Source organism: Myripristis murdjan, chromosome 3 (assembly GCF_902150065.1).
Source record: "Myripristis murdjan chromosome 3, fMyrMur1.1, whole genome shotgun sequence".
Lineage (NCBI taxonomy): Eukaryota > Metazoa > Chordata > Actinopteri > Holocentriformes > Holocentridae > Myripristis > Myripristis murdjan.
In genome coordinates this window covers 30,385,899-30,411,258 of record NC_043982.1, presented here as the reverse complement: position 1 = coordinate 30,411,258, position 25,360 = coordinate 30,385,899, and the positions used below count along the sequence as shown (strand labels likewise).

At 37.9% G+C, this 25,360-nt stretch overlaps 1 protein-coding gene across 1 annotated transcript; it reads left to right on the top strand.

The window, feature by feature from the left end:
- Positions 1-259: 259 nt before the first annotated feature.
- Positions 260-23,798, top strand: tcf25 (TCF25 ribosome quality control complex subunit). Its single transcript, XM_030047816.1, has 18 exons — positions 260-614; positions 1,490-1,636; positions 1,758-1,829; positions 2,159-2,283; positions 3,154-3,219; positions 3,317-3,399; positions 5,300-5,430; positions 6,673-6,772; positions 8,496-8,589; positions 8,706-8,798; positions 15,130-15,235; positions 15,362-15,521; positions 15,722-15,809; positions 16,042-16,200; positions 16,411-16,501; positions 17,758-17,837; positions 18,048-18,123; positions 22,001-23,798. The coding sequence occupies exons 1-18, from the start codon at positions 414-416 to the stop codon at positions 22,166-22,168; spliced, it is 2,040 nt and encodes a 679-aa protein (XP_029903676.1). The 5' UTR covers positions 260-413; the 3' UTR covers positions 22,169-23,798.
- Positions 23,799-25,360: the final 1,562 nt, after the last annotated feature.

The following is a 25,360-nucleotide window of genomic DNA, read 5'->3' as shown; positions in this document are numbered from 1 at the left end:
GTGATATAAAATCGGCATAGATTGAGATTGAGAATCTTAACTTTGAAACTTTGAAACAGCAGGTCTGTCTTGAGAGAATATATGCTGTTTTTATTTGATTTGATTTGATTTGATTTTTAGTCTTTGATTAGAAATTTTGTAAAGCCTCAGTTTACACTCCACGTCAGTAGGTGGCGTTAATGCACTCTTTAACCTATCAAAAACTAGGAAAAGTGGGAAGAAGAAAAAACAGAAGCAGCAGCAGAAGAAGAGTTTTCCACCAATGAAATTGACCCTTACTCGTGTGTCGTTACTGGAAGCACAACTTGTCAACATTGCTGTGCTTTAATGTAGGCTGCCTCACAGGCTAACGTTAGGTAAATAGTAAACAGGGAATTGTATGTAGCTGTAGGCCATAAGCAAACCAGTGGACGATGTCTAGCCGGGCTCTGCGGAGGCTGAAGGGGAAGCAGCGCGGCCAGGAGGACCTGGACCTCGGACACCTAACTTTAGGAGAGGATCCGGAGGAGCAGGCTGACGAGGCTCCTGTCCCTGTCCAGTCCAACAAGACCAGCAGGAGCCGAAAAGCCAAGAAGAACAAGGCTCAGAAAAACGTCGGCAACATTTATGAGCTGGTAAGGTGGCAGTACAAACTTTGTGACAGCTTGTAACATCAATATTAGTGTGTTTCTCACTGACAAATGTACACAGCGTCCATGGTTTTGCTTTACGTAAACGGCGCTAGCACAGGCGAAGTTAGCAGCCACGGCGTTATCGCATTCCTTCAGTCATATTGGACCAATGACAAGAGGAAGAAAAAACACGAAGTTAGTGTTGATAATTTAATTTATGAAACTGCTCGGTAGCCAGCCAACACTTTTAGCCGTTATTGTGAAAAAGTAATGACGAGAAGCTGTTTCTTAAGTCCTGATGCAGTCAGTACATTCGTTTTTTTCACTTCATCAGTAAAATAACAAATTTAAATTTTGTCTAGTTAAAGTATGCTCAATACCAGCAATAACTGTGCCATATACATTGCCCAAATAATTTCAGGTTACATTAAATGCCATTAGGAATATGAGTCACGTCAACACTTCATGGCGTTATTACTGAATTATTACTGATACATTAGTTAATTTGAATGTATGTTTTAAATCAGTGAAAAAAAATGCTGAATCCCAACTCATTCATCCACACAGACCCTGCATGCTCAAAAGCGCATGTGCAAATCACCAGTCATTATCATGTCTACAAAGATTCCCATCAGTTAGCTTTAGTAGTAGTTAGTAAAAAAAAAAAAACGAGAAAAACCTAGATTAAAATTGTGAAACGTTTGACAGATAATTTGAGGTTTCATTTTTTGGCCATATCCTCCCTGTCCCACTGCCACTCAGCATTAGGGAATTCTCTGCCTGGTTTCATGTAGCTATGACTTTCACTGTCTTGGTCACTTTTGAAAATGCTTTGTACAGCTGTGTGTTTCTTAATTCTTGAAAAACATTTGCGATAGATTTGCGATGCAGAGAATGAAACAGAGAAGATTTCCACTGACGAAAATGTGGAGAAGCCAGACGGGACCGATGATGCTGGTTTGGAGAAAAATGACAACAGAGACACTGAAGAAAATCAGCAAAAGGAAGAGGAAAGGGCTACAAAGGTAAACATAATCAGTTAAGAGAGTGAGGAGGATGTCTGCATGTGTTGTACTAACTTAAGTATATGTATGTATTTTGTCAAGCTAAATGTCAATGTCACATTTTATCTTTGTTGTCTGTTAGTCCACATCTAGAGACAAAGTCAAAAAGAAGAAGAAAAAGAGGAAGACAAAAATGACCTCAGAGGATATACAGGTAAAGTTAGTGAATTTGGATTTTAGATCTGTCTTAGCAGCACAGCCATCACATTTACAAATCACAAGGATCAAAATTAATATGTTGAGAACTGCCAGTTGTGATTTATGACAATCCAGAGTTGTCCAGCTCCACCCTTGAAGTGTCCAAGTAAGCAAAGTAGCATATCTTGAGAGGGTTAACAACCAAGGTTTGAAGGGTGGTACTTTTTGTTTTACACATTCCAAACCATGGCATCATTTAGCCACCATGGTAATTTTTTTTTTATGTGTGTGTATTTTCCAATAAATTTGTTCTTATCTTGTTAATGGACTTTGATGTGGTTTCAGGAGGACGGAGCAGATGATGATATCGATGCATTGCTGGAGACCATCGAGCAGTCCAACGGTGTGACCGTACAGAATGCTGGCTGTGGAAGTTCAGACAACAGATCTGTGATATACGTGGAGCACAGGTGAAGCCATGCACAGTTTACGGTCAGGTTTTTTTTTTTTTTTTTTGTTAGATATGATTATTTTAGGCCCCTTGAGGATGTAAAGCTGAGGAGGAGAATCTTGAGCCGGATCAGGGCGTTCGCTGGTGCCACAGATAAGACTGCATGGGCGTAGCTGTAATCAGAGTTGACACAGGGACAAAATGTATGTATTTACATGTAAGCAATGCTGAGGTTACTCTGACTAGTTACAGTGAAACGATGATTCAGGTGGAGCATATTGTAATGACAGAGGGTAAAAATTGCCCAGGGTGGCATCGAACCAACCCCACCTCTCTAAACATGTATCTGCTGCTCACAAGTCTCCAGTTAGACCTTATTCTCATGGCCGTGAACTTAAATAGGATTTAGTAGAAAGACTAACAACACTGTATGTGCTCTTCAGGAATTACACAGATTTATTTACTGGTTGCATATAGGGTAAAAATACATCATTTTGAGTTATGACAGGCTCTTAATCAGGTTTCTGGGAGAAACCACTAGTAATAAACGTGAATGCAATAAGGCTTGAAAGGGAATTTGAAAACAACATTTATTGATTTCCACTGGTTGTGGATTACAGTAGTAGCAGTATAACAGAATTTGACTAAAATATTCAATGTATTGACATCAAACCGCCCAAATAGTCTAATGTTGGTTTTTATAAATGATATTTATATATTTAACACCTCTGTATTTCATCATGTTATACTTGATGAGGTTGACATTTTACTGAATTCAGTCTAAATCAACAGACCCAATGGGTTCTTTGGAAAGTGTTTGTGTAGTTGGTCCATGTTGTCACTTCGCCTCATACAACTTGTAAGGCCTTGATCTGTGTTTGTTCATTAGGAACCTGAATCCAGAGACAGAGCTGAAGAGATATTTTGGGGCTCGGGCTGTTCTTGGAGATCAAAGGTAATGGGGAATTTTTCATATGATTATTACAACTGTAGTGGCTCAGGGCTTTTGTATTGTATGTATGCTTCTGTTTATATCTGTTATTTGTTGACAGACCTCGACAGAGACAGAGACAGTTTCATCGCAGCACCTGGATGGCCTCTCCTAAAGACACCTGGCCTCGCTTCAGCCGCCCAGGTAGCCTCTGCTTTTGTTTAAATTCTTGTTCGCACCATGTTAATTCAGTGTTTACAATCTGAGTTGATGGCTCATGTTTAAACCTGCGCATGTTATGAGCAAATGCAGATTTTATATAGATATGTTAACTTTTCATTACACTTTTTACACTTTGACAAGTCAAAGGATCATGGTGCTCCTCACAGCCTTCAAACACAGTGTCCATCTGACTTTACTAATCTCTTTACGAATTTGAAAATTAAAACACTGTTACTGGGACAATCTCTTAACATTGTTCCCGAAATGCTTCCGACTGACTCTCTTTCTCATACTGTCAAGGCCTGCTCAAAATATTAAATGAAGACTCATTCCTAAATGAGATATTCTCCATTATAAATGTGAGATTGTCTGACAAAAAGACTGCTGACATGAAAATAAATCTAATATATTCTGAAGTTATTAGATATCCTCAGTCTTTGACTCAGAACACTAGAACAACCAGGGGACTGTGATTGCAGGCCCCGTCTCAAGCAATGTTTAATTGTCACCACTAGGAGGCTCTAGTAGGTTAGTTCTGAGAAAAGCCAATTAGTGACATTCAAGTTTCTCGATCTTCCCCTCAGTGGTGAAATGGCACACACATTATAACCCCCACCTCCACTACATACAATTCAGGACATTAATGAGTCTGGTACTTAAGAACATAAATGGCCCTCAGCCATAAACTGAAGGCCATTTAATAAACAGATTTCTCCCTCCCAGAAGCATCCTTATCTGTATAATGCCACACACAGTTACTGACATTTTGACTCTTGGTTCATAGTATACAGTTATGGAAAAATACTTTCAGACCTAATACGCCATTTTTTTTAAGATAGGACATATCACTGTTACATCCCCATCAAAAATCGGAATGTCTTAAACCTTGTGTAAAGGCTGTGAAAGCTCTAGGATCTCTTTGCTGTTTTGTTGATCCACGTGCAGCTGAGTACGAAACTCTTCGCTGTTCCCAGTGAACTCCTGTTGGAGTTGTGGCTGACAAGGCTGGGCCATGTATTGATATTATATTGATATTGTGAAATATGAGACTAAATATGGGATTTTGGATATCCCAATATAATGATATAGCAGAAGGCTTGTATTATTGTGGTTTTAAAGGCATCATTGCAGCGAAGGGATGCAATTTCTTCATCTTATTATTGTTTTAGCTGCCCTGTTTTTTACATTACTTATGATTACTTACCAACAGTTTCTTGTGTGTAAATATCTTATGAAGGCACCAATACTCATCCATACAATGTTTTAGCAATATCATTTTTGAGGTATAAAGATATTATGATATTTTATTTTGCCCACATCACACAGCCCATACTCATCATTTGATAGTGATTTTAGTAAATGTAAGAGGAGCTCTTAGGACATACAGGGGGATATATAATGGTGGTCTTTTTTGTTTTTTAATTTATAATAATTAAGAAACAAAAAAGATGTTATTTTTATGCCAAGCAGTGTCAGACAGGAGCTATAAAATGGTTGCGAAGTATCACAGATGTAATATGGTATAAGTGGTATAAGCTTTATTTAAAATATTTAATGTTACACTGGTCATTATCACAGTACTTAGTTTATCTGTTTGTTCCCTCTACTGACTGAGATACTGGGGTGTTATATTTTCATCCCATTTTCTTTTTTTTTTTCTGCTCGTTTGCTTGCTAACACGATATCTGTAAAGTTAGGAATGAATTTGCATGAGATGTTGCAGAAAGGCTGAAAAACTTTGTGGAAAGGTTGGAGAGGGTTGGGGCGGTGGGCATGATTGGTGAATATCCATCATTTTAACTGGCATAGTGCATAGTGTTAGCGGAGGTATGTGGCCTACTTTCTAGTTTGTTGCTTTGATGTGTCTGATGTGTCTCTGCAGGAATCTCAATGACCTTACTCCAGTCAAAGGATGGCCTGCAGTACTTCACGTTTGAGCACAGTCGAGACTACCAGCAAGTACAGTTCAAGTTCCTGGATGCTGTAGAGTCCATGGATCCAAACAATATTGTGGTACAAGTCCATTCTCTGCATGTTTATCAGGAGTAACACTTTAAATGCGTTTCACATTCTCAGTACGGATGTTAACAGGGCTGGGGGAAAGAACCAGTTCATTACTCTATAGCAATATTTTCCCATATCTGAATATATACTAAAATCCTTACACTGATACAGTTTTTTTTTTTTTTATTTTAATTTTAATTTTATTTTACAGTTGGAACACAAGTGACAGTTTGTTTTAATCACAGACTCCACACCTGTACATGCAACTTTAGCAATAGTTCTTCCATTGCTTTGATATTGCTTTTTTATTAATATTGTTATTGATTAACTTATTGTTGAAATTTAAAATTTGCTGACAGAGTTGTCCTAATGCTAGATGCCACTGTATCCTTGATAAATGCTAGATATGGAGTAAGTGTTTCAGATAAAAAATATTTGCATATATTTTGCAAGGTATCATAGGACATGTCAATAGTTTGGCAAGCAGCACTTGAAAATTTCCTTTCACCTTTCTTTAACATACAGATATCAGCAGCCAAGACCTCATGTTTTGCATGCACTTGAACATTTACACATAATTATCATATAATTTCGTTGGCCTCTTATCTGGGCAGTCATAATCCAAGGCAGTTAATTAGTTATAAGTCAAGTCAAGTTTATTGGTATAGAACATTTGAAAAGAATGCAAGCTGACCAGTTTGAAAAGACAAATTTAGACAAAATTGGGCAAAATATAGTTACAAAATATATTTAAAATAAACTTAAATGTCAAGCATTAAGTCTAAACTGAGCCTGAGGAGTGGCAAAAAGCAATTAGTCAGATGATCGAAGTGACCATACCATATAGGGGGATAGAAGGTCTGATAAATAAGGAGGGTGTCAAACCATGAAGAGCTTTAAAAACAAATGAAAGGACTTTAAAACGTAGTCTAAAACAAGCAGATAGCCAGTGCAGGGAGGCAAGAACAGGAGAAAGATGGGCAGGCTTGCACGTTCCAGTTAAAAGCTTGGCTTCAGCATTCTGCACATATTGTAAACATAATCTACAGAATCTTTACGAAAAAACCATGAATCATTTCTAACTAACAGGCTGCAGTTTTGTGCCACTTAATTTATCTACTATTATATTTAATAAATATCCAATCCTTAATATTTGGGACTTTCAAATATTGGATTTTTTTTTTATCCTCAATTCACCTCTTTGCCTCTCTCTTCCCTCCTGACTTTCTTTCCTTCTTTTTGATCCCATAGACCCTGCTGCAGATGAACCCCTATCACATTGATTCTCTGCTGCAGCTCTCTGATGTTTGTCGCATACAGGAGGATCAAGAGATGGCCAGGGACCTCATCGGTGAGGATCAGTACCTACTTACTTACATTTATTCTAACCTGAAAGCACAAGGAGGATTTCTTATGGGGTCTAGTAAACCTGTAAGCAGGGTCTTATCACAGTTTCCCCTTAGGGAACAATAAAGTACTTCTGATTTCTGATCCAGAATCCACTCTGTCTTGCCATGCTGCACGTCCTTGGTTATCTAATTCAGAACAGAAGCTTTTTATAACATCATGGGATAGTGATGTCTTTTTATTTATGTAATGTTGGTAAGATTATTTCTCCTAAAATCTATGACCTGTTATCAGTTTTGAATCCCTCTCTTGAAGGTTGGGACTAACAGTCTCCTGTTATTTTATCTGTATCTGAAAAAGTATTATCTAAAAGTGGTGGCCTGCCACAAATGTGGTTGGGGCTATAAGGCTTTTGGTCCAAAAGTTACTCTACTCGTTCAAAATACATTGCACCTATCAAGTACTCAGAACCGACAGCTGTGACTGTGATTGTGCACATGCATGCTAAGGGGTCTCACACTTGTCATGCGATGGGTCTGAGCTACATATGTGGACAGCAAACAGTAAGCCTTGTGTTCTTTTATTTGTGATCACAGTGACACCCATTGTGTTTATTAGCATGGCTAAGAAGCTAAACAAAAAGAAAACTTATTTTCAGGAATGAAGCGACTACTGAGAACTATCTTCAGATTTGTGCAGAAAATTAAGTAATTGAAGATACTGTCAAATGATTGTGAACTGAGGTCGTTATTATATATTCTGCCAGTGGCAGTTTTGTTCAGGAATAGGGGCAATGCTCTTTTCCTCAGTTTACAAGAATTGTGGTTATATTGACATTTGCCTAGGGCAGAATGTGACTGCCTCCTGAAAAGACGTAATACAGATATGGCTCATAGAGGTACCACACAAAATTATTTAGTGTGTTTAAAAAAAAAAAAAAAAGAAAAAAAAAGAATGTTTTTGACTTCATACTAAAAAAAAAAAAAATCCCAAACACATGCTATAGAATTTGTTCATCTTTATCTAAATTCTAAAGGACTCAGACATTAACTGAAAACAGAACTGAATGCCAGCTTGCCTTGGCTCACAAAGAGGTTTATGTGCTGCCAAAGTGTGGCCAGTCTGACTTTTCCATCACATCCAGCATGACACTCATACTTATTCTATTCCAGTTTTATGCTTTTATGGATGCCAGTTTATGGCATACACTAACATACACACAGACACATGAAGTGTTTTAAGTGTCTTTCCTCAGTATCCTTATTATGACTAAAAGTAACTAATCAGTTTGTTCCACAAAATCTTGTGCTTGACTTGTGTAAAACCACAGTGCTGTTTCCCCGAAGAACTGAGAGGCATGCCTCTGCTGGGAAACAGGGGCCTATATGTCTCACTGTTAGTCGGCCTGTTGTGCGGTCGGTCGGCTGTTAGGTCCAGGCACCTCAAAATCGACTTTTTAGATCACCATTAAATCTGGTTACGACATTCATGTTGACTAGAGGATGAAACCTGACCATGCTGGTGATGTTTTGAACATGGTCAATACCATGAAAATTTGTGACAGCATTCAACAGGGCTTTGCCTATTGAATTAATATGCATTTTTTTTTTTTTTTTTTAAAGATTTGAAGGAAGTTATAACCAAAGTATCCAGAGGTGCTTACAGGGCAAGGTTATTTTTCAGTTGATGTGGACTTATATGAAAACTGTGTTTTAATTTTATTCCAGAGCGGGCCTTGTACAGTTTTGAATGTGCTTTTCACCCATTATTCAGTCTGACCTCAGGGACCTGCAGACTTGATTATCTCAGACCGGAGAACAGGTTGGTCATTTGCAGCCATGGTTTCTAAGTTAAATTGCGCATTTCTGTGTTTGCCTCTGTTATTATTCTGTGGTAAAGTATTTCACACAACACATTTCAGTAATCTCTGTTTGCAGGGCATTTTATCTGGCTGTTTATAAGCACATGATGTTCCTAGAGAAGAGAGGATGCCCACGGACAGCCTTGGAGTACTGCAGACTGATCTTGAGGTACACAGAAATACCCACAGCCAACGGAGGGGAATGGGAATGAAATGCTATTTAGAATAGGGAAAACATAATTAAGGAAGACTGAAATGTTTTACATGAGAGAATTATAAATCAATCCCACAGGTTTGTCCACTCAAAGGCTGACCAATAGCATTGCTCTGACCTCAGATACAGTCATTACAATCCTAGACAAACATGACTCGAAGCTCTTTGAAGCTCATCAACAGCTCCTGTTATCTCAGGTTGTCACTCTGCAGGCAGACCGCCAAGAAAGGGGGCGGGCAGTTTCAGACCTTCTTTTAATGTTTTGTGATCATTATACCTGTGATCATATTTCACATTTGCACCCCTGCAGTTAAGGGATCAGATCCTGCCAGAGCTTCTGCTCCTGGGAGTGAAGCAACTGCTGTGTAGTCAGACACTCACAAGCAACTATCATCACCCTAAAGTTACTATATGCTTCTACTGGCTACCTGCAGGCATACTGAAACAAATGTCTATGCATCATTTAACCTTTTGCATAATCTAACTCATTGTAGAGCAGTGTTAATTTTGACAGCCATTTTAATTTTAGTCTTAGTCTTCTTGACGAAAATGCTTATTAGGCTTAGTCAGATTGTACTCATTGCTGTCCTAAATAGTTTTAGTCTAGTCTTAGTCGACGAAAATTAAAAACATTTTAGTCTAGTTTTAGTTGACGAAAATTTAAATTATTTTAGTTTAGTTTGAGTTATATATAGATATATCTATATGGAGATATAGATATATCTATAGATCTATCTATCTATCTATATCTATATCTCTATATAGAGATATAGATATAGATATAGATATCTATATAGATATACAGTACAGGCCAAAAGTTTGGACACACCTTCTCATTCAATGCGTTTTCTTTATTTTCATGACTATTTACATTGTAGATTCTAACTGAAGGAATCAAAACTATGAATGAACACATGTGGAGTTATGTACTTAACAAAAAAAGGTGAAATAACTGAAAACATGTTTTATATTCTAGTTAGAGGTAGTCACCATTTCAGGTGACTACCTCTTGAAGCTCATCGAGAGAATGCCAAGAGTGTGCAAAGCAGTAATCAGAGCAAAGGGTGGCTATTTTGAAGAAACTAGAATATAAAACATGTTTACAGTTATTTCACCTTTTTTTGTTAAGTACATAACTCCACATGTGTTCATTCATAGTTTTGATTCCTTTAGTGAGAATCTACAATGTAAATAGTCATGAAAATAAAGAAAACGCATTGAATGAGAAGGTGTGTCCAAACTTTTGGCCTGTACTGTATATAGATATATATATATATATATATATATATATATATATATATATATATATATATACACGCACGTATCTCTTTAAAGTTTGAATTAATTAAATCATGCCAATACAGGCAGACTCTCCCATCAGTAGAGATGAATTTCAACCATGCAGTACTTAATGATATACTCAGGATTGCACATTACACACATGTAAAATTGATAACAGTGGAATCAGTTGTCATTACACAAAGACAGTCAAGATACAAAACATTCTTTCTTTTCGATCATGGCTTTATTTCTGAGAACCAGACCTTGAGTGTGCTGTGCCACTATAACTTAGAAGAGGCATTTGACTATTATGATGTAAAACTTAACAGACATCAAAATATACAACCCCAGTCTATATTTACCTGTTTGTTTTAGGTTAGGTAAATTTGATGACTTTTAAGTGTATATCCATCACCATCACCCATGTGTGTTACCGTGTTTGTGTGTCTGCAGTCTGCCTGGCAGCCTCATTTATACTGCGTCATAGGACGGATACACTCGGCGAACACGACTGCGATCCGACTTTTTATTGAGTTTTCATTTAGTTTTCGTCCGTGAAAAAGGTTGACGAATACTATGATGAAAAATATTCGTCAACAAAATTAACACTGTTGTAGAGGTCATTCCTGTCTCACGTCTAGTATGATTATTAGTTTAACGACTTCATACCCGTCACAAATGCTGTGCGAACTGCACAGCAGCACCAGGCCTTGTGCTTATAAATAATAATTGAAAAAAAGGATCATAGAATCAAGTTCATGGAATGCTTCTAGAATGTTATAAATACAAATCGTGAGCTAATGCATAATTCTGTAAAAGTGTCCAAAATCTGTAAACAAAATCTTGTCATGACTTCCTTTGGCAGGGCACGTTCCTGTATCTCATTAAGTAGCTTTATAGTGCCGATTGAAGAGGGTTAGCAGCTCAAGTACACTCCCTTGAATGGTAGTTAATACATCAGTTCATGGTATTAATTGTTACTGTTAGGTAATAAGGAATTAGTACATTATAACAAAGATTATTAATGGTTAGCTCTGGTATGAACAACATTAATTATTGATCATTTAACCATTAATATGCCTGAATTCATCATGATCCATACATTAATTCAAGTATTAACATAATCCTTAATTCATTTACCATTATTGTAAAGGCTTACCTAAACGTTTTTACTGTTTTTTTTTTTTTTTTGTCTTTGAAAAACTACAACAAGTAATAAGCTGAGACAGCATGCATGATTTTTACATTACTCTACTCGTTCAAAATACATTGCACCTATCAAGTACTCAGAACCAACAGCTGTGACTGTGATTGTGCACATGCATGCTAAGGGGTCTCACACTTGTCATGCGATGGGTCTGAGCTACATATGTGGACAGCAAACAGTAAGCCTTGTGTTCTTTTATTTGTGATCACAGTGACACCCATTGTGTTTATTAGCATGGCTAAGAAGCTAAACAAAAAGAAAACTTATTTTCAGGAATGAAGTGACTACTGAGAACTATCTTCAGATTTGTGCAGAAAATTAAGTAACTGAAGATACTGTCAAATGATTGTGAACTGAGGTCGTTATTATATATTCTGCCAGTGGCAGTTTTGTTCAGGAATAGGGGCAATGCTCTTTTCCTCAGTTTACAAGAACTGTGGTTATATTGACATTTGCCTAGGGCAGAATGTGACTGCCTCCTGAAAAGACGTAATACAGATATGGCTCATAGAGGTACCACACAAAATTATTTAGTGTGTTTAAAAAAAAAAAAAAAGAAAAAGAAAAAAAAAGAATGTTTTTGACTTCATACTAAAAAAAAAAAAAATCCCAAACACATGCTATAGAATTTGTTCATCTTTATCTAAATTCTAAAGGACTCAGACATTAACTGAAAACAGATTCTCCACCAAATCAGCTGGAAGTTTCAGTCATTTATTAAAGCTGCACTGAAATGTTTCTTACTTCTAGACTTTCTGACTACTTTCAGGTACTAAGTAAGCTGCTTTGAATGAACTTTCGCAGTGAATCTGAATTTTGGATACATTTATCTGCAGAATGTGTCGTCTTGAACACTCTCAAGAGAGAGACTGTACCCCTCTCGTCATATTCCAGAATCTATTATTTAAAAAAAAAAAAAAAATTCTGAGTCATTAGTGAACATTTCAGAGGTCTCAGCCATTGGTCATCTTGCTATCATGTTAATATTAACCTCAAACTGCGTGCTCTCAAAAGTATGTCAAGAATTTAACTTTTGTTTTTATTTATTCAATAATCTAATCCTAAACTATTAATTATAAGCTATTCATAAACCCTTTATAAAGCTAGTCTTATGTAAAATGCTACCCCTGCCAAAATTCCCAGTAAATATTTTACATTATTTGACAAATTATGCAGCAAGTTCGTGTGGACTTAATCTTAAAACACTTCAGTAGGCAACAGACAGGGAAAGCATGGGGTCGCCCAAGCTCATATTTTATCATTATGTATCAGTGCTGCAACGTATAGGCCAATGGTATACATCTTTATCAAGCTGATTACCCTAGTATAGTGTAGAGCAGTTTTGCTGTGACCTCCTCCCTCCCAGACTGTCACTCCCTTTGCGGGCCCACGGTCATCCAGTAATTAGTAATCCTCAGACATTGTGGAACAGGGAGGGAAGCTCTTGGGATTCCCCCCTCCTTTCACTTGCTCTGCATCCATTTGGTTGATTTTGGTATTGAAATCCCCCCTGTCTGGAGAGACTAGTTTCCAACTGGGATGTATACTCTCAAAGACTTTTTAAAGAAAAGGGCAGTATGAAATCATCTGAAGAAACTGCTAAAAAATCTGACCTTACTCCAAAGCACCTCTGGCAGTACCTACAGCTAAGACATTTGCTTAGCTTCATTTTTGGTACAGGCTCAGCCCCTCCCCATGAATCAGACACCCATTCAAAGATTATCAACCACTGTGGTGTGTAACATGAAATTTTCATTCATTTACAATTTTAAATTTTCAGTAGGTTCAGGCCCCAGGCAAAAGGACCCGAACCTGACGCTCTCTGATAGAGAATGGCAGAACATCCTGAAATCTGATAAAACTCTCTTCAGAGAACTGCATTCTAGATTAGTGCAATTTAAGATTCTGCATGGATTTTACTGGACAACTTTGAGGCTTTAAATATTAGGCCTGGTAGACTCACCTAGCTGCTGAAGATGTCATCAAGACCAGGGGACCCCGGTCTGTCTACTCTAAGACTACCTTCTTGTCAAGCCATTTTTAGCCAGTGTCCATGGATCTCTAGAAAACACCATTAAAGACACGATCACTTACTGTACAAGAGTTTTTATTATGTCCGACTCCTCAGTAATTGATCCCTTACGATCACAGACAGCTTTATTTTGTGGAGGAAAGCTCACAGTTTGCAAATGGAAGAGTGATACTGATCCAACAATTCACGAACAATGAGCATATTTGGATATGAGCAAAGGCTGCATTTAAGCGATTTTCTTATAGACCATTGAATAACCAGAGGAGTTTGAATTGAAATGGGCGGCCCTCTTGCCAATCTTGTCACAATAGTCCAAGACCATTGTCCTGACTAATTAGGATACATCTAACAGATACCCACCCCCTCGTTTTTTTCCTTCTTTTTTCCTTCCCAATTTCATAGCTTCAGCATCTCCTTAAGGTGCATTTAATGCTCATTTTACACTTATTTTTTCCTTTTTTTATTATTGTAGTTTTTCCCCTGTGTAACTTTTGGAGGAATTGTTTCATTGCTGGTCATGATGTTTGTGATCACTCTGTCATTTTATCTTATTTTTTTGAACTGAAAACCCATAAAAATTTAATTGAAAACATTTATCTGCAGAACATGCAGTTTCAGAGATGCTTTGAATAAAGTTGAAGTGGCAGGCAGTTAACAGGAAGGCAGAGTAGGAGCTTATTTAAGCTGATATAGAAATTTAGAAAGCTAAAACCAGGAAATAACAACAGGGTGGCTGAAAATTGTATGGTGGAAAGACCCCTAATGATGACTCACATTACAAAGGATTTTACTGTTAAAAAAAAAAAGTATGAAATATTGCTTAATCTAGCTTTAAATTGCACATCAATACTAGTGAAGTGTAAAACATAGAATGCACTATATACAGTACCAACTGTTACATGACATTACATAATATGGTATGTCATTTTATAATGAGTATGATGATTACCATGTAGATGACCATAAGGTTAAGATAGAGTAAACTTAAGCACTTTTGTGTCATTACAGAACATAAAACGTATCTGCCATGCTGGTGGAGATACCACCAACAAAAGGCTTTACACACACTAACAGGGCCGCTGATCATGCACTACTCCCATCAGTCAGCTTTAGCCTTGGGTTTTATCGCTTTTTCAAGTAGTGGTTTATCTATGTTTTTCATCAAACTCCAGCCTCCTGATCTCATGACAGTTGTGTTCTGGTCCTTATGTAAGCACTAGTGCTGGAATATGCTGTGACGGCTGTCATCTCCAAACTGAATGAATTTAAATCACTGTCACCTTAACATGGCAAGATGATTGATAACACAATCATTACATTGCTGCTTGAAGCAGTTGCTCAGACGTGAGATACATCCTCTGACTGTCAATGCACTGCTTTACAGCAAGGAGCCAGTACATGTACTGTATCGCTTATTATGGTTTGGATACAAACTATATCCAGTGATGCTGTGAGATTGTAGCCATCACTTAGCATCTTTCTTCAGATAATGTTAAAATTGTGGTAGCTACTATTTAAAACCAACAAAATAAATGCATTTGACTCTCTTCCTAGTGTCAGTAGCCACTTGCACCCTGCAGATTGGCAGCTCTTGCAAAATGTTCACCCATCATCGAGATTGCTTTTGCTGTATTGAGTCAAAATATCAACCAGCCCATATCAGCTTTACAGCAAATGTACTTCAGACTTGCACATTTGGGCTGTATGTTTCCTGGTCAAGCATTCGTTACCATCTTTTTTGGTCTCCTCTGCCATCTCTTTATCAGTTTGGATCCAGACTCTGACCCACTCTGCATGCTGCTGCTCATTGATTTCCTGACTCTGCGCTCCAGAGAGTACCACTCTCTCCTCCGCTTATACCAAGACTGGGAGGTAAAGTGTATGTGTGTGTGTGTGTGTCTGTGTGTCTGTGTGATACTTAGATACTAGATGTTGTTACTCTGCAAAACACAGATTGTTTTAACAAAAAAAAAAAAAAGATTTTCTTTGTGTGTCCAGGAGTACAGAAATCTGTCCCAGCTGCCAAACTTTGCATTCTCTGTGGCGCTTAGCCACTTCCATCTCAGTGAGCAAGAAGACATCGATCCTGAGGAAAGTGAAAAACACAGACACAAAGCCGACCTGATGCTGCAGAATGCTCTAATCATGTTCCCTGGAGGTTAGCCAAACTCACAGAAACATGTACCAGTTTGAGTACTGCAACATGATTACTCTGCCCTCTTCATGTGGCTTATTGCATGTGTAAAAGGTTCACTGGAGACCTTGAGTTGGGTGCAGGAAAGTGTTCCACATTAACTGTATCCCATCGTAAATAAGTGTTTTCACCTGTTTGTTGTGCTGTATGTGTGTTTTCTTCAGTGTTGATGCCTTTATTGGATCTGTGTACTGTGCAGCCAGATGCTGCAGTCTCATCACATGCCTTCTTTGGCCCAAAGAGTCAGATGGGGTAATATATGCTGCCTTTATTCCTCCATGTTTCAATGTAAGCTAGGCAGATACAATCAACCTAGCTTTTACCTCCACTAAGTGCATCTCATTTGTGCCAGAATAGCACAGAAATGTAATTACTATCAGATAAGGGATTGTTCTTATGGCCTGTATTGTAACCCTTTCCCCCTTTTCCCTTCTTCTGTGTTCCCCTTCCTGTCCTCCCTCCATGCTTACATCCCTCTCTCTAGGCAATCTCCAGCCCTGGCCGAGCTGATTGGACTGTATGTGGGAAGGACTCACACCTTGTGGAGAGAAGGAGGGGTAATGCTCTGGCTTGAACAGTGTGTGAAGCAAGTGTTGCATCGAGTCGATACCAAAGATCCTCTGGTGGAGGACTGTGAGAACAAGTAAGATTCCAGTAGCTTCTCTTCCAGCTCTGGACCTCATTTTTGGTAAACTTTGCCTTTCCTGCAGTTGTTTGAATAAAACAGTTTTTCATGTTTCTCAGTTGAGATAGTCATTAATGGCATTTAATTGGACTGCCCACTCTCCTTTTAATGCTATGATGAATATAATTGTTCTCAAAGCCTTCACCCTAACATGCTGTTCTGTCCTAGGAGAAAGCAGAGGTACCAGAGTGCACCACGCAACATCCACCGCCATGTCCTGCTCTCTGAGATCAAAGAAGCCACCTCTACTCTTCCTTTAGTGAGAGCCACTTTTAATACCCATGATGTCCTCAGTGCAGTCACCAATGAACACCAGAGTAGGGATGGGCATCAGCAGAATTTTTGCGATTTCAATGCCACTTCTGATTTTTCTTGACAAATCAGATTCTTACCAGTTATCTTGTCTATTCTAAGATTTTCCAATCTGATGACTATAGTTTAAAGTGAGATAAAATGTGTGGAATGTTTTTGTTCACACTACATTGAAGCAGCATTTGAAGAGCATGGAGTTGAGACAGGATGACAGCAGAACTCATGCTTTATCCTCATAGAAATGTTTCACCAAGCTAAGATTGATGTATGATTCACGTTTACTATATCGACCTCTTACGAGCCCTGTTACCTTACAGAGGAAGACTTAAAAGTACAACATAAATGTAGTAACATACACAAAGACAAATAGCTGTGCAAACAGACAGTAAAGATGCATAACCTAACCTATTTAACCTAAAAGAAAATTCTAACACCGAAAAGAAATTTCTTTGTATCTTGCTGCAAGACCAATATGTGCAAAACAGACAACAAAAGGGTGTTAATGAGGTTAATTAAAAATGTTATCTCACTGAAGGAAAAGTTTATGGCAACTCATGCAAACAAAGCTCTGATGCATCCCACATGAACTGGGGTTAAGGTCACAATGAGGTATAATTTTGACATGGGAACCACAGCATTTTTAACACTGAGGATTTTATCATTTTTAAGGGAAAACTTCAAACAGAAATGAAAAATATGTCATTACCTACTAACCCTCAAGTCGAAACACACCCTACCTAAAGTGTATGTCAGTATAACATACAGCAGGTTAGTTGTTACACACGACTTAAAAAAAAGAAAAGAAAAATAAATAAATAACAACCATAAATTTACTCCAAACAGCTTGTGTAGTATAATCTACCTGTTCTTTACCCAGTCACATTTTATGACACCTAAGATGCCAAGATGTGATTTTCTCTTTTTTTTTTTTTTTTTTTTTTAACTTTTAGGGGTCACACATATTATGCCTTTTAGCCAAAAACTTAGCAATTATGAAACAAAATTTCTGTGAATATTCTTTTCATAATTGTGCTGTTGCAGTATAATGTAGCTCTGTTCCTACAGTCATCAACAAAAAAGCCAGTTTTGTTTCAGGAGCTATTTTCAGGGATAGTTTTCAGCTCTGATGCATCTCTGATGTAATGCGTTTCTGAGAAGGCGTTTCCACTCTCCGTCATTTCATTTTTTGTCTTATCCCCTCAGGACGTGACCACTCAGCCTGTGATGGGCTTTGACCCTCTTCCTCCTCTGGACTCAGTGATCTCTTACAGCCGGCCGCAGAGGTAAAGGAAGACTTGCAGACATCAGAACATGAGATTGGGCTGTCAAGTCATTTTACAGTCGTCTAATACAATATATTGTATAAGTGAAGATGAAGATATGGTGTTTACAAAACTAAGCATTCAGTGACTTGTCCACTTGAAAAATAATATTTGTGTGTGTGTGTGTGTGTGTGTGTGTGTGTGTGCCCATGCATTTGTGCATATGTGTAGGCAGAATGCCAGACCCTCGAATGAGAGTACGTTGTCGCTGTTTTTCCGTTCTTTGCTGCCAAACTTCAACCTTCAGGTGAGTTGAATGGACACTAGATTGGGCTGAGGCAGGTGAAAAGGAGTGCATTTCTCAAGGCAGGAGTTAGAAAAGCAGTATTCATACAAATTCTCTAAATTTGTATAACGTTAAAATATTTGTCAAGCACTTAATGCTTAGTGTCTATTGTACACTGAAAAAACTCACTCTCCTAGCAGGGTTCTGTAGTACAGAACAAGGAAAAATGGGAAAACATCTGAACTCACATCCTCAACTGATACATTCCTCCAAAGTCCCCATAGTCCCCCTTAGGGGCTGACAAATAAAGAATATCAAAACTGTGAAGGCATATGACCTCCTCACGCATGGCCATATAAAAAAAAAAAAAACAGCTTAATTTTGTCCACCATTTCCCATTTGGTTCTCTGAACAACTCAACAATGACAACATTCATTAAGTGTGAAGGAAGCTGTCTGCATCCTTGGCCTTACTGTTACTGAGAGCCCTGTTCAATCCTCGATGTTATACTTCGTGGAAAGCAAAATGTAACAAACTGTTAAATGATAATAATTATCTAGTTTGGAGTTTCCCACACTGGTTTCAGTAGCCTTTTATCTGAGGCCCTTATTAAAGTTCAACTACAAAAAGAAAGCCCAACAGAGCTCTGCATATGAACAGAAGTTTGTTCATACTCAGCTGCTGACTGCCAGGTTTGTCTAACTTGTCAGGGGGTCAGGGAAGAGCCGGGTCCAAATGTGCACATGATGCATACACACAAAAGCAAGGTGTGCTCCTCTTTGCACAGAGAAGCTGGTATTTATAAAACAAGACGAAGAAGATGCCGTGAGAATGAGTCTACATCCATGCAAACTTCAGATCTTATGAACAACAGGGCTTATTCATGAAACTCTGTGGTAACAGAATAATGGCGTACAAAATCTGCGACATGGAAATTTCACCTAATTCCTAAATTTACCACAGCTGTGACTACTGTGACGAAGCCACATTACTGCTGTTTTATCCTCAACTGTATCCCAGGTGACAGCCAGTCAAAGCGATATGATAACACATTTAACACCTTTCCCACACTGTGTGTCAGCACAGTCGACAGCATAGAGAAGTCAGGACCACAGAGAAAACCAAATTCTGTGCTGCACAACTTGCTGGCATTTAACAGGCGCTGAATTATTTACACAATATTATCATATGCATATTATTAACATGATATCAGCATTTCATTTGTTAAACATCACCCAACAGTGATGATAGGTGTGGTCAGAAGTGCAGCAGAGTTAAAGCTTTCGACCCCCAGAATTCAGTGCAACAATAATTTTCTGCCATACAATATTTAGGGTTTCATCACTTTTTGAGTCTAAATACAGTGCCATATAATGAGGATGATTGTAGTGTGTGTAATCTGTGCCTTATCCTGTTTTCTACAACCCTAATTAAAAAAAAATAATAATCTAGCAAGAGTTTCTTGCAGACCTATTTATATGTCACCAGTTAAATGGTTTGATTAATAATAATATAGAAGTGCATAACAATACAATAACAATACAATAGCTTGGCATCATTAGATAACCTTGAATCTACACAAAGTTTTATATTCTGGACATTGATGCCTGCTGGCCTATCCCAGTTTAAGCAAAAAATCAGGATATTAAAAGAATATTTAAACATTATGAAGATCTTTGGAAATGGAATCTAAAATTCTTAATAATACTCATTGTTTATTTATTCAGTGAAATTATTTTATTTTAATTAATTTGTATCTTTATTTTTATAATTAATTTAATCAGTATTAAGTCTTTCCATTTCTCTCATTAAATGGTGGATCTAAATTAACTGTTTTTAGCATGCTTTCTTAGTTCCAATCCACAGTGCCATGGAAAATATGAAAAATTATTTTCTGCCTCATTTTTATGAGATGTGAGAAGGCTGATTCCTTAAAATAACTCAAATGAAATAAACCTGAAGCTAGATATTTGTGTGTGTTCTTTGTTCGCCGTGTGGGCATAAATTTAACTGTTGCAATACTTGAAGAGGAGCTTGAATCATCCTCGGTCCATATCGTCCTCGGCAACAAATGAGTGTTTGCTCTATCCGCTTCATTTCCCCACTTTAGTCTCATATCTCTCTGTGCGTTAGATTACGCTGTAATGTGCCCATGATTGTATGAACAAAGATAAAAATACAGGAATACCATATGGCGACACATGTCTTGATATACAGGATGACAACCGAGAGGCAGAACTCAGTCCAGGTTGACTCGTACCTGAGGGGTTTTGTTCAACATAGCTTACAATTTCATGAGGCAATTCCTACTGACACCTATCACTTAGTCATTTTTTGCATGTCTCCAAGGACTTTCCAGAAAAAATTAAACTTTCCTAAATTAAACTAATGAACTGGAAGCAGGCAGAACAAAATGATGTCACCAAAAAAAAATAAAATAAAAATAAGCAAAACTAATCTCGTATTGAAAATATCGTTTTGGACTTTTATCATTTTGCTTGGGGATGGTATGAATGCTGTCACCATCCTAGCAAAAATATCTGGCCTGCTGGCACCCTCCAACATCCTCATCCTCCCTTCATCCTCATCCTCTCCTTCAGTGTTTGCCAGCAGGTGAAAGCAAACCCCAGATTCATTTTCGCTGTGGAACCGGCTTTGTTCGCTTGGCATTTCATCTAGCTATACTTCCTTGTTCCATGGTCCTCATCCACAGTTTTCATCACTTCATATTGGATGTTGTGCTGTTGATCTGGCACTGTGCACTGTTATTGGCTGGGAGCTACACACCCACCGCCCAAAGGCTGAAGCCCAGAAAAGTCCAGAGCACAGCAAAACAACAAAATGTAGACAGAATGCAGGGTCTCTGCAGATACACACACCAGCGCTCACTTCTAGTAAGTCATTAGTGATGCTTGACAGGGATTGTTTTTGTATGAATCTGTACATTGCTTTTTAGGAAAATTGTACTCTTCTGCCTGTAAACTCAGCACATAAACGGCAATATAAAATCTGAATGTAAATAAGGGTCAAGGAAAAACATCCAACCTGAAGTGGAATGCCTAGAAGCAAGTGGACCCCAGGCATCTTCCCTGCAGAAAAGTTTCAGTTTCCCTGATAATATTATTCAGTTGTATAAAATAGATTTAGCGAAGGCTATTTGAAAGATCAAGGTTTTTGATTTGTCTGGGAATAAATTAATCAAGTGCCATTGTTGTCTTAATAGCCAATATCACACAGCTACCCATAAGATTTTATCAAACTTAGCACACTCTCGAAGTCACAGAAATAAATCGCAACTTAATAACAGCCACACTGGTTTTCTGTGACTTATCAAAAATGATCACATAACATTCTTGCAGTTGGCAGTGTAACTCTGACACAAGCGTTAGTTTTCTTTTCATATTTTCAGCAGTAATTATGGTTAAAAAAAATGCCTTTTGGTGGATACTGTAATCCAATTCGCCACACAGTAGCATGAGTATGTACAAATGTTGGCTTTAGTGCCAGTGGGAATCAAACCTCTGAAAAGGGTTAAAAGGGAATTAAAGAATCCAAGCGAGAAAGATTCAGGTTTGCTGGTTTGAATTAGGGCTTTAAGGCCAGTTTTAAAAGCGTCAGTGAATGGGACGGTTTGGATTTCAATGGGGAGTGAATTCCAGGGATCTCCAATCCTCAGGACAGCACCAGTAACATGCAGTATGGTGAAACTGTTTATCTGTTGGTAACTGCAGTGAGACACACCACATGCTGTATGTCAAATAATTAAAAAAGATTGATCAGGAACATCCAATAGGAGTAGTATTTTGGGTGTCATGTCAGAGTGCAAGCACAACACTAACAACAGGTTCCACAGTGATAATAAAGTAATGAATATGCATGTGTGCCTGTCGCTGTTCAGGGTGGCCCGAGGCAGGAGGACGACATGGAAGTGGCTCGAGCCGGTCGGGAGCTTAACCAGGAGGTGAATCGTCTAATGGTGGCAATGAGGGACATGCTGGCCAACATCCAGTTTCAAGAGCCACCGAGAGAGGACAACCACGACACAGACGAGGAAGAATGGGACTGAGGGAGGACAGGGACGGGTGAAATGAGAAGAATTTATTCCGATCATCAAGAAGAGTGGAATGAAAAAGATGAAGAGCAAATTAACAGGTGGTGTGAGGCTCGATGGAAGTAATTTAAGGATGTCAAATACAATTAAATTAACTTTAAATGAGACGAGATGGCAGATTTGTTTTTTTGTTCTTAAATGTCACAATTAAAAAAACATGTCGGAACGATGATATTCCTTATGCCAAAGGAAATGGGCAACATGTAATTATGAGCTGTTTTGTCTGAAGCCTCACTCTCCTCTGCCTTAAGAACATTTATGACAAGGGCAAGTTCTGCACAGTTTAAAAAGTCATTTGTTATTTATGCAGTTAATGGGAGTGCACCCGACATTTCTGGACATTACAAACTTTCTCCCAAGTTTAGAATTCAAATACATAGCTCTGAACTGAAAAATGCAGTATCTTAATAAGAATAAGGAAAACAGCAGCTGATTATCTGGAAATAAGGCTTCATAATCACCTTCAGAATGGATAATGTGCTAAAATAATAATGATAATCCAACTGAATAATGTTTATCATTATCATTATTACTAGTTGTATCAACAGTCACATTGTTTTTTTTATGTAAAATAATCAAACATTGTGTGGGTCCACAGTGTCCCACTCATTGCCTATGAGAAGCACCAGATTGTATAATTGATGATATCATGGGTTCAAGTCTTACTCCGCTGGCTTTACTAGAGCTTATCACTCAGGCATACTGAGTGGACTGCCCTATACAATGGGAACAACATCACCAAGTTGCTTATTACTACTAAAATATTTTGCATGGCAACAACTTTACACAGGTTTAATACCCCGAAGAACTGCACCTTTTATACAGGAAGCTTTTATTCTGACTGTTGCCTTTGGAATTTGCCATATTCACGTCAGTTCAGTGCAGGGGATTTAAAGGTTAATATCAAATAGGATAATGGGCCTGAGGTGAATCGGATTTGCTCCAAATGATATGATTGAGGCACACAGTCGTTGCTGTCTTTGGATAGATTCCTATAACCAAATTGAATATGGAAGTTTGTAATGGTTTAATTTTAGAGCCAGCCAACCAGTGCTTGCATTCAGCTACAAATCAGGAGTAGCACACAATCAGAGGCTGTGCCCGGTTTAATCCATTTTATAACCCACCCTCCAGAACCACTGCGAAGCGTATTTTAAATAAATTTATGCAGTGTCGTCAATGAGAAAAAAATTTGATTTACAAAATGACACTGACATGACCCACTTAAACAATTATGAGTGCTGAGCTTCACTTTTTCAGACAAGCCTTTTAGAGGGATACTGCAACTGTAATAAACTTGTACAAAAGTCACTGTGATGTAATTTATTTTTCCTTAGAGGTTTATAATCATTAATCCAGTCCACGTGAAGCTCTTTTTTTTTTTTTTGCTCCCCTTCATTTGGTGGTCAGGGCTACAGTGGCTTCAGAAAGTATTCAGACATCTGCACTTCTAATCCATACTATTATGTCATATTGACTTAATTTAAAATTTTACATTTTTTGTCATCAGTCTACACACAATATGAGAAAGGAAAACCTGTTTTAAGAAGTTTTGCCAATTAAACTGTTTTAACAACAAAAATTACTTTCTTGTGTGAAATTGGGGGTGTCTTGATACACATAATTTTAGGTGTTTCAGTGGCATAGAGATTACTGGCCATGTGTGATTTCAGAACAGTCATAATAATGATTGATGAAGGCTTGCATTGCTGGGTGGTTAAGGTCCATTTAGTGAGAGGAAAATTAAGTAGATTTGGGCATTCATGACTACAGAATTTCTGTAGTTATCAAGTATTCCCAAAAAGTTGTCAACAAGACATTAAACTTTTTAACACCATAAAAATGTATACACACACACACACACACACACACACACACACACACACACACGCGTATGTGTGTGTGTGTGTGTGTGTGTGTGTGTGTGTGTGTGTGTGTGTGTATGATGGTGGGTACAAGCACTGTAATTTCCATTTTTATGGATAAAATAAACTTGACTTTACTTGACACACACATATGTATGCGTGTGTATGTATGTATTGACACTGAGCCATAGTGTCAACTAGTAGGTTTCCTAGTCAACTATACTGGGAAACCCCTAAAGTAGATAAAGCAAAAGTAAAATAATCATGACAGTGTGAAACTGAAAAAAAAAAAAAAAAAATGCATGAAAGTCCCCTCCACGTGGTGTTTCTCCATCACCATGAAGCTGAAAAGGACAGAGCATCTGCACATCCAGCTCAGCAGACCTGACTCCAGGCGCATTCTGTAGTTTATTTGACAGTTACTAAAACCTATGGAACACACAAATCCTCAAATCATCAATAGACTATTTATTTATTTATTTATTCTGTAGTTTGCTGCTTGCTCTGCAATTTTACTTACCAATTTGAAAGACTGGCACATACATTCACAATATTCCTTTTTATTAATTCCTCTGAACCCTCAGTAGAATATCCATAATGTCAATCAGTGATAGGTGATTTTAACTTCATACCACAAAGCACAAGTTACAGCTCTATATCTGGCAGATCTCTCCATCAAGATGTTTATCGTTCACCATTCACCAATGTTTCGCCTTCATGTTACTGCTTCTTCTTCGTAATCATAATCTTACAGCCTCAGGAGTAGTTGTGTCTTGCAGTCTGATAATCTGCTTTACGCTTACAATGTTTTCATCTGGCAGAAAGAAGAATTTTGTCTCATGACATGCATAACTGCATGTTTCTTCCACCCGTGTGTCTCACGAGAAAATATGTTACATAGGCATACTAATTTAATCTCAAGCTCATGGACCTTTTTCAGTCCCATATTTTGTTGCTGTTGTTTCTCTTCCTACCTTTTAATCACAATTACCACAGCAGTAGTTTAAGCATAATCATGCAAAAATCCTCTTGATCACAAAGAGAACACTAAATGGAAATGTGGAACAAAACTTCCTTTGCACACAACTGTTCCCACATTGTGTTGCTCAGCAAGGCACATGATGATGCAGTGCTCTGGGTTCAGTATAGTGTACTCACGGTCAAATGATGTCCTTGTTCCTACTTTACCTGGAGCTATGGTTCACGTCATGAGGTGTTTTCATGTGATCCGTCAGCAATATAGACAGGCCCTCCTATCTGTGCACAGACTGCGCTCTGTGTA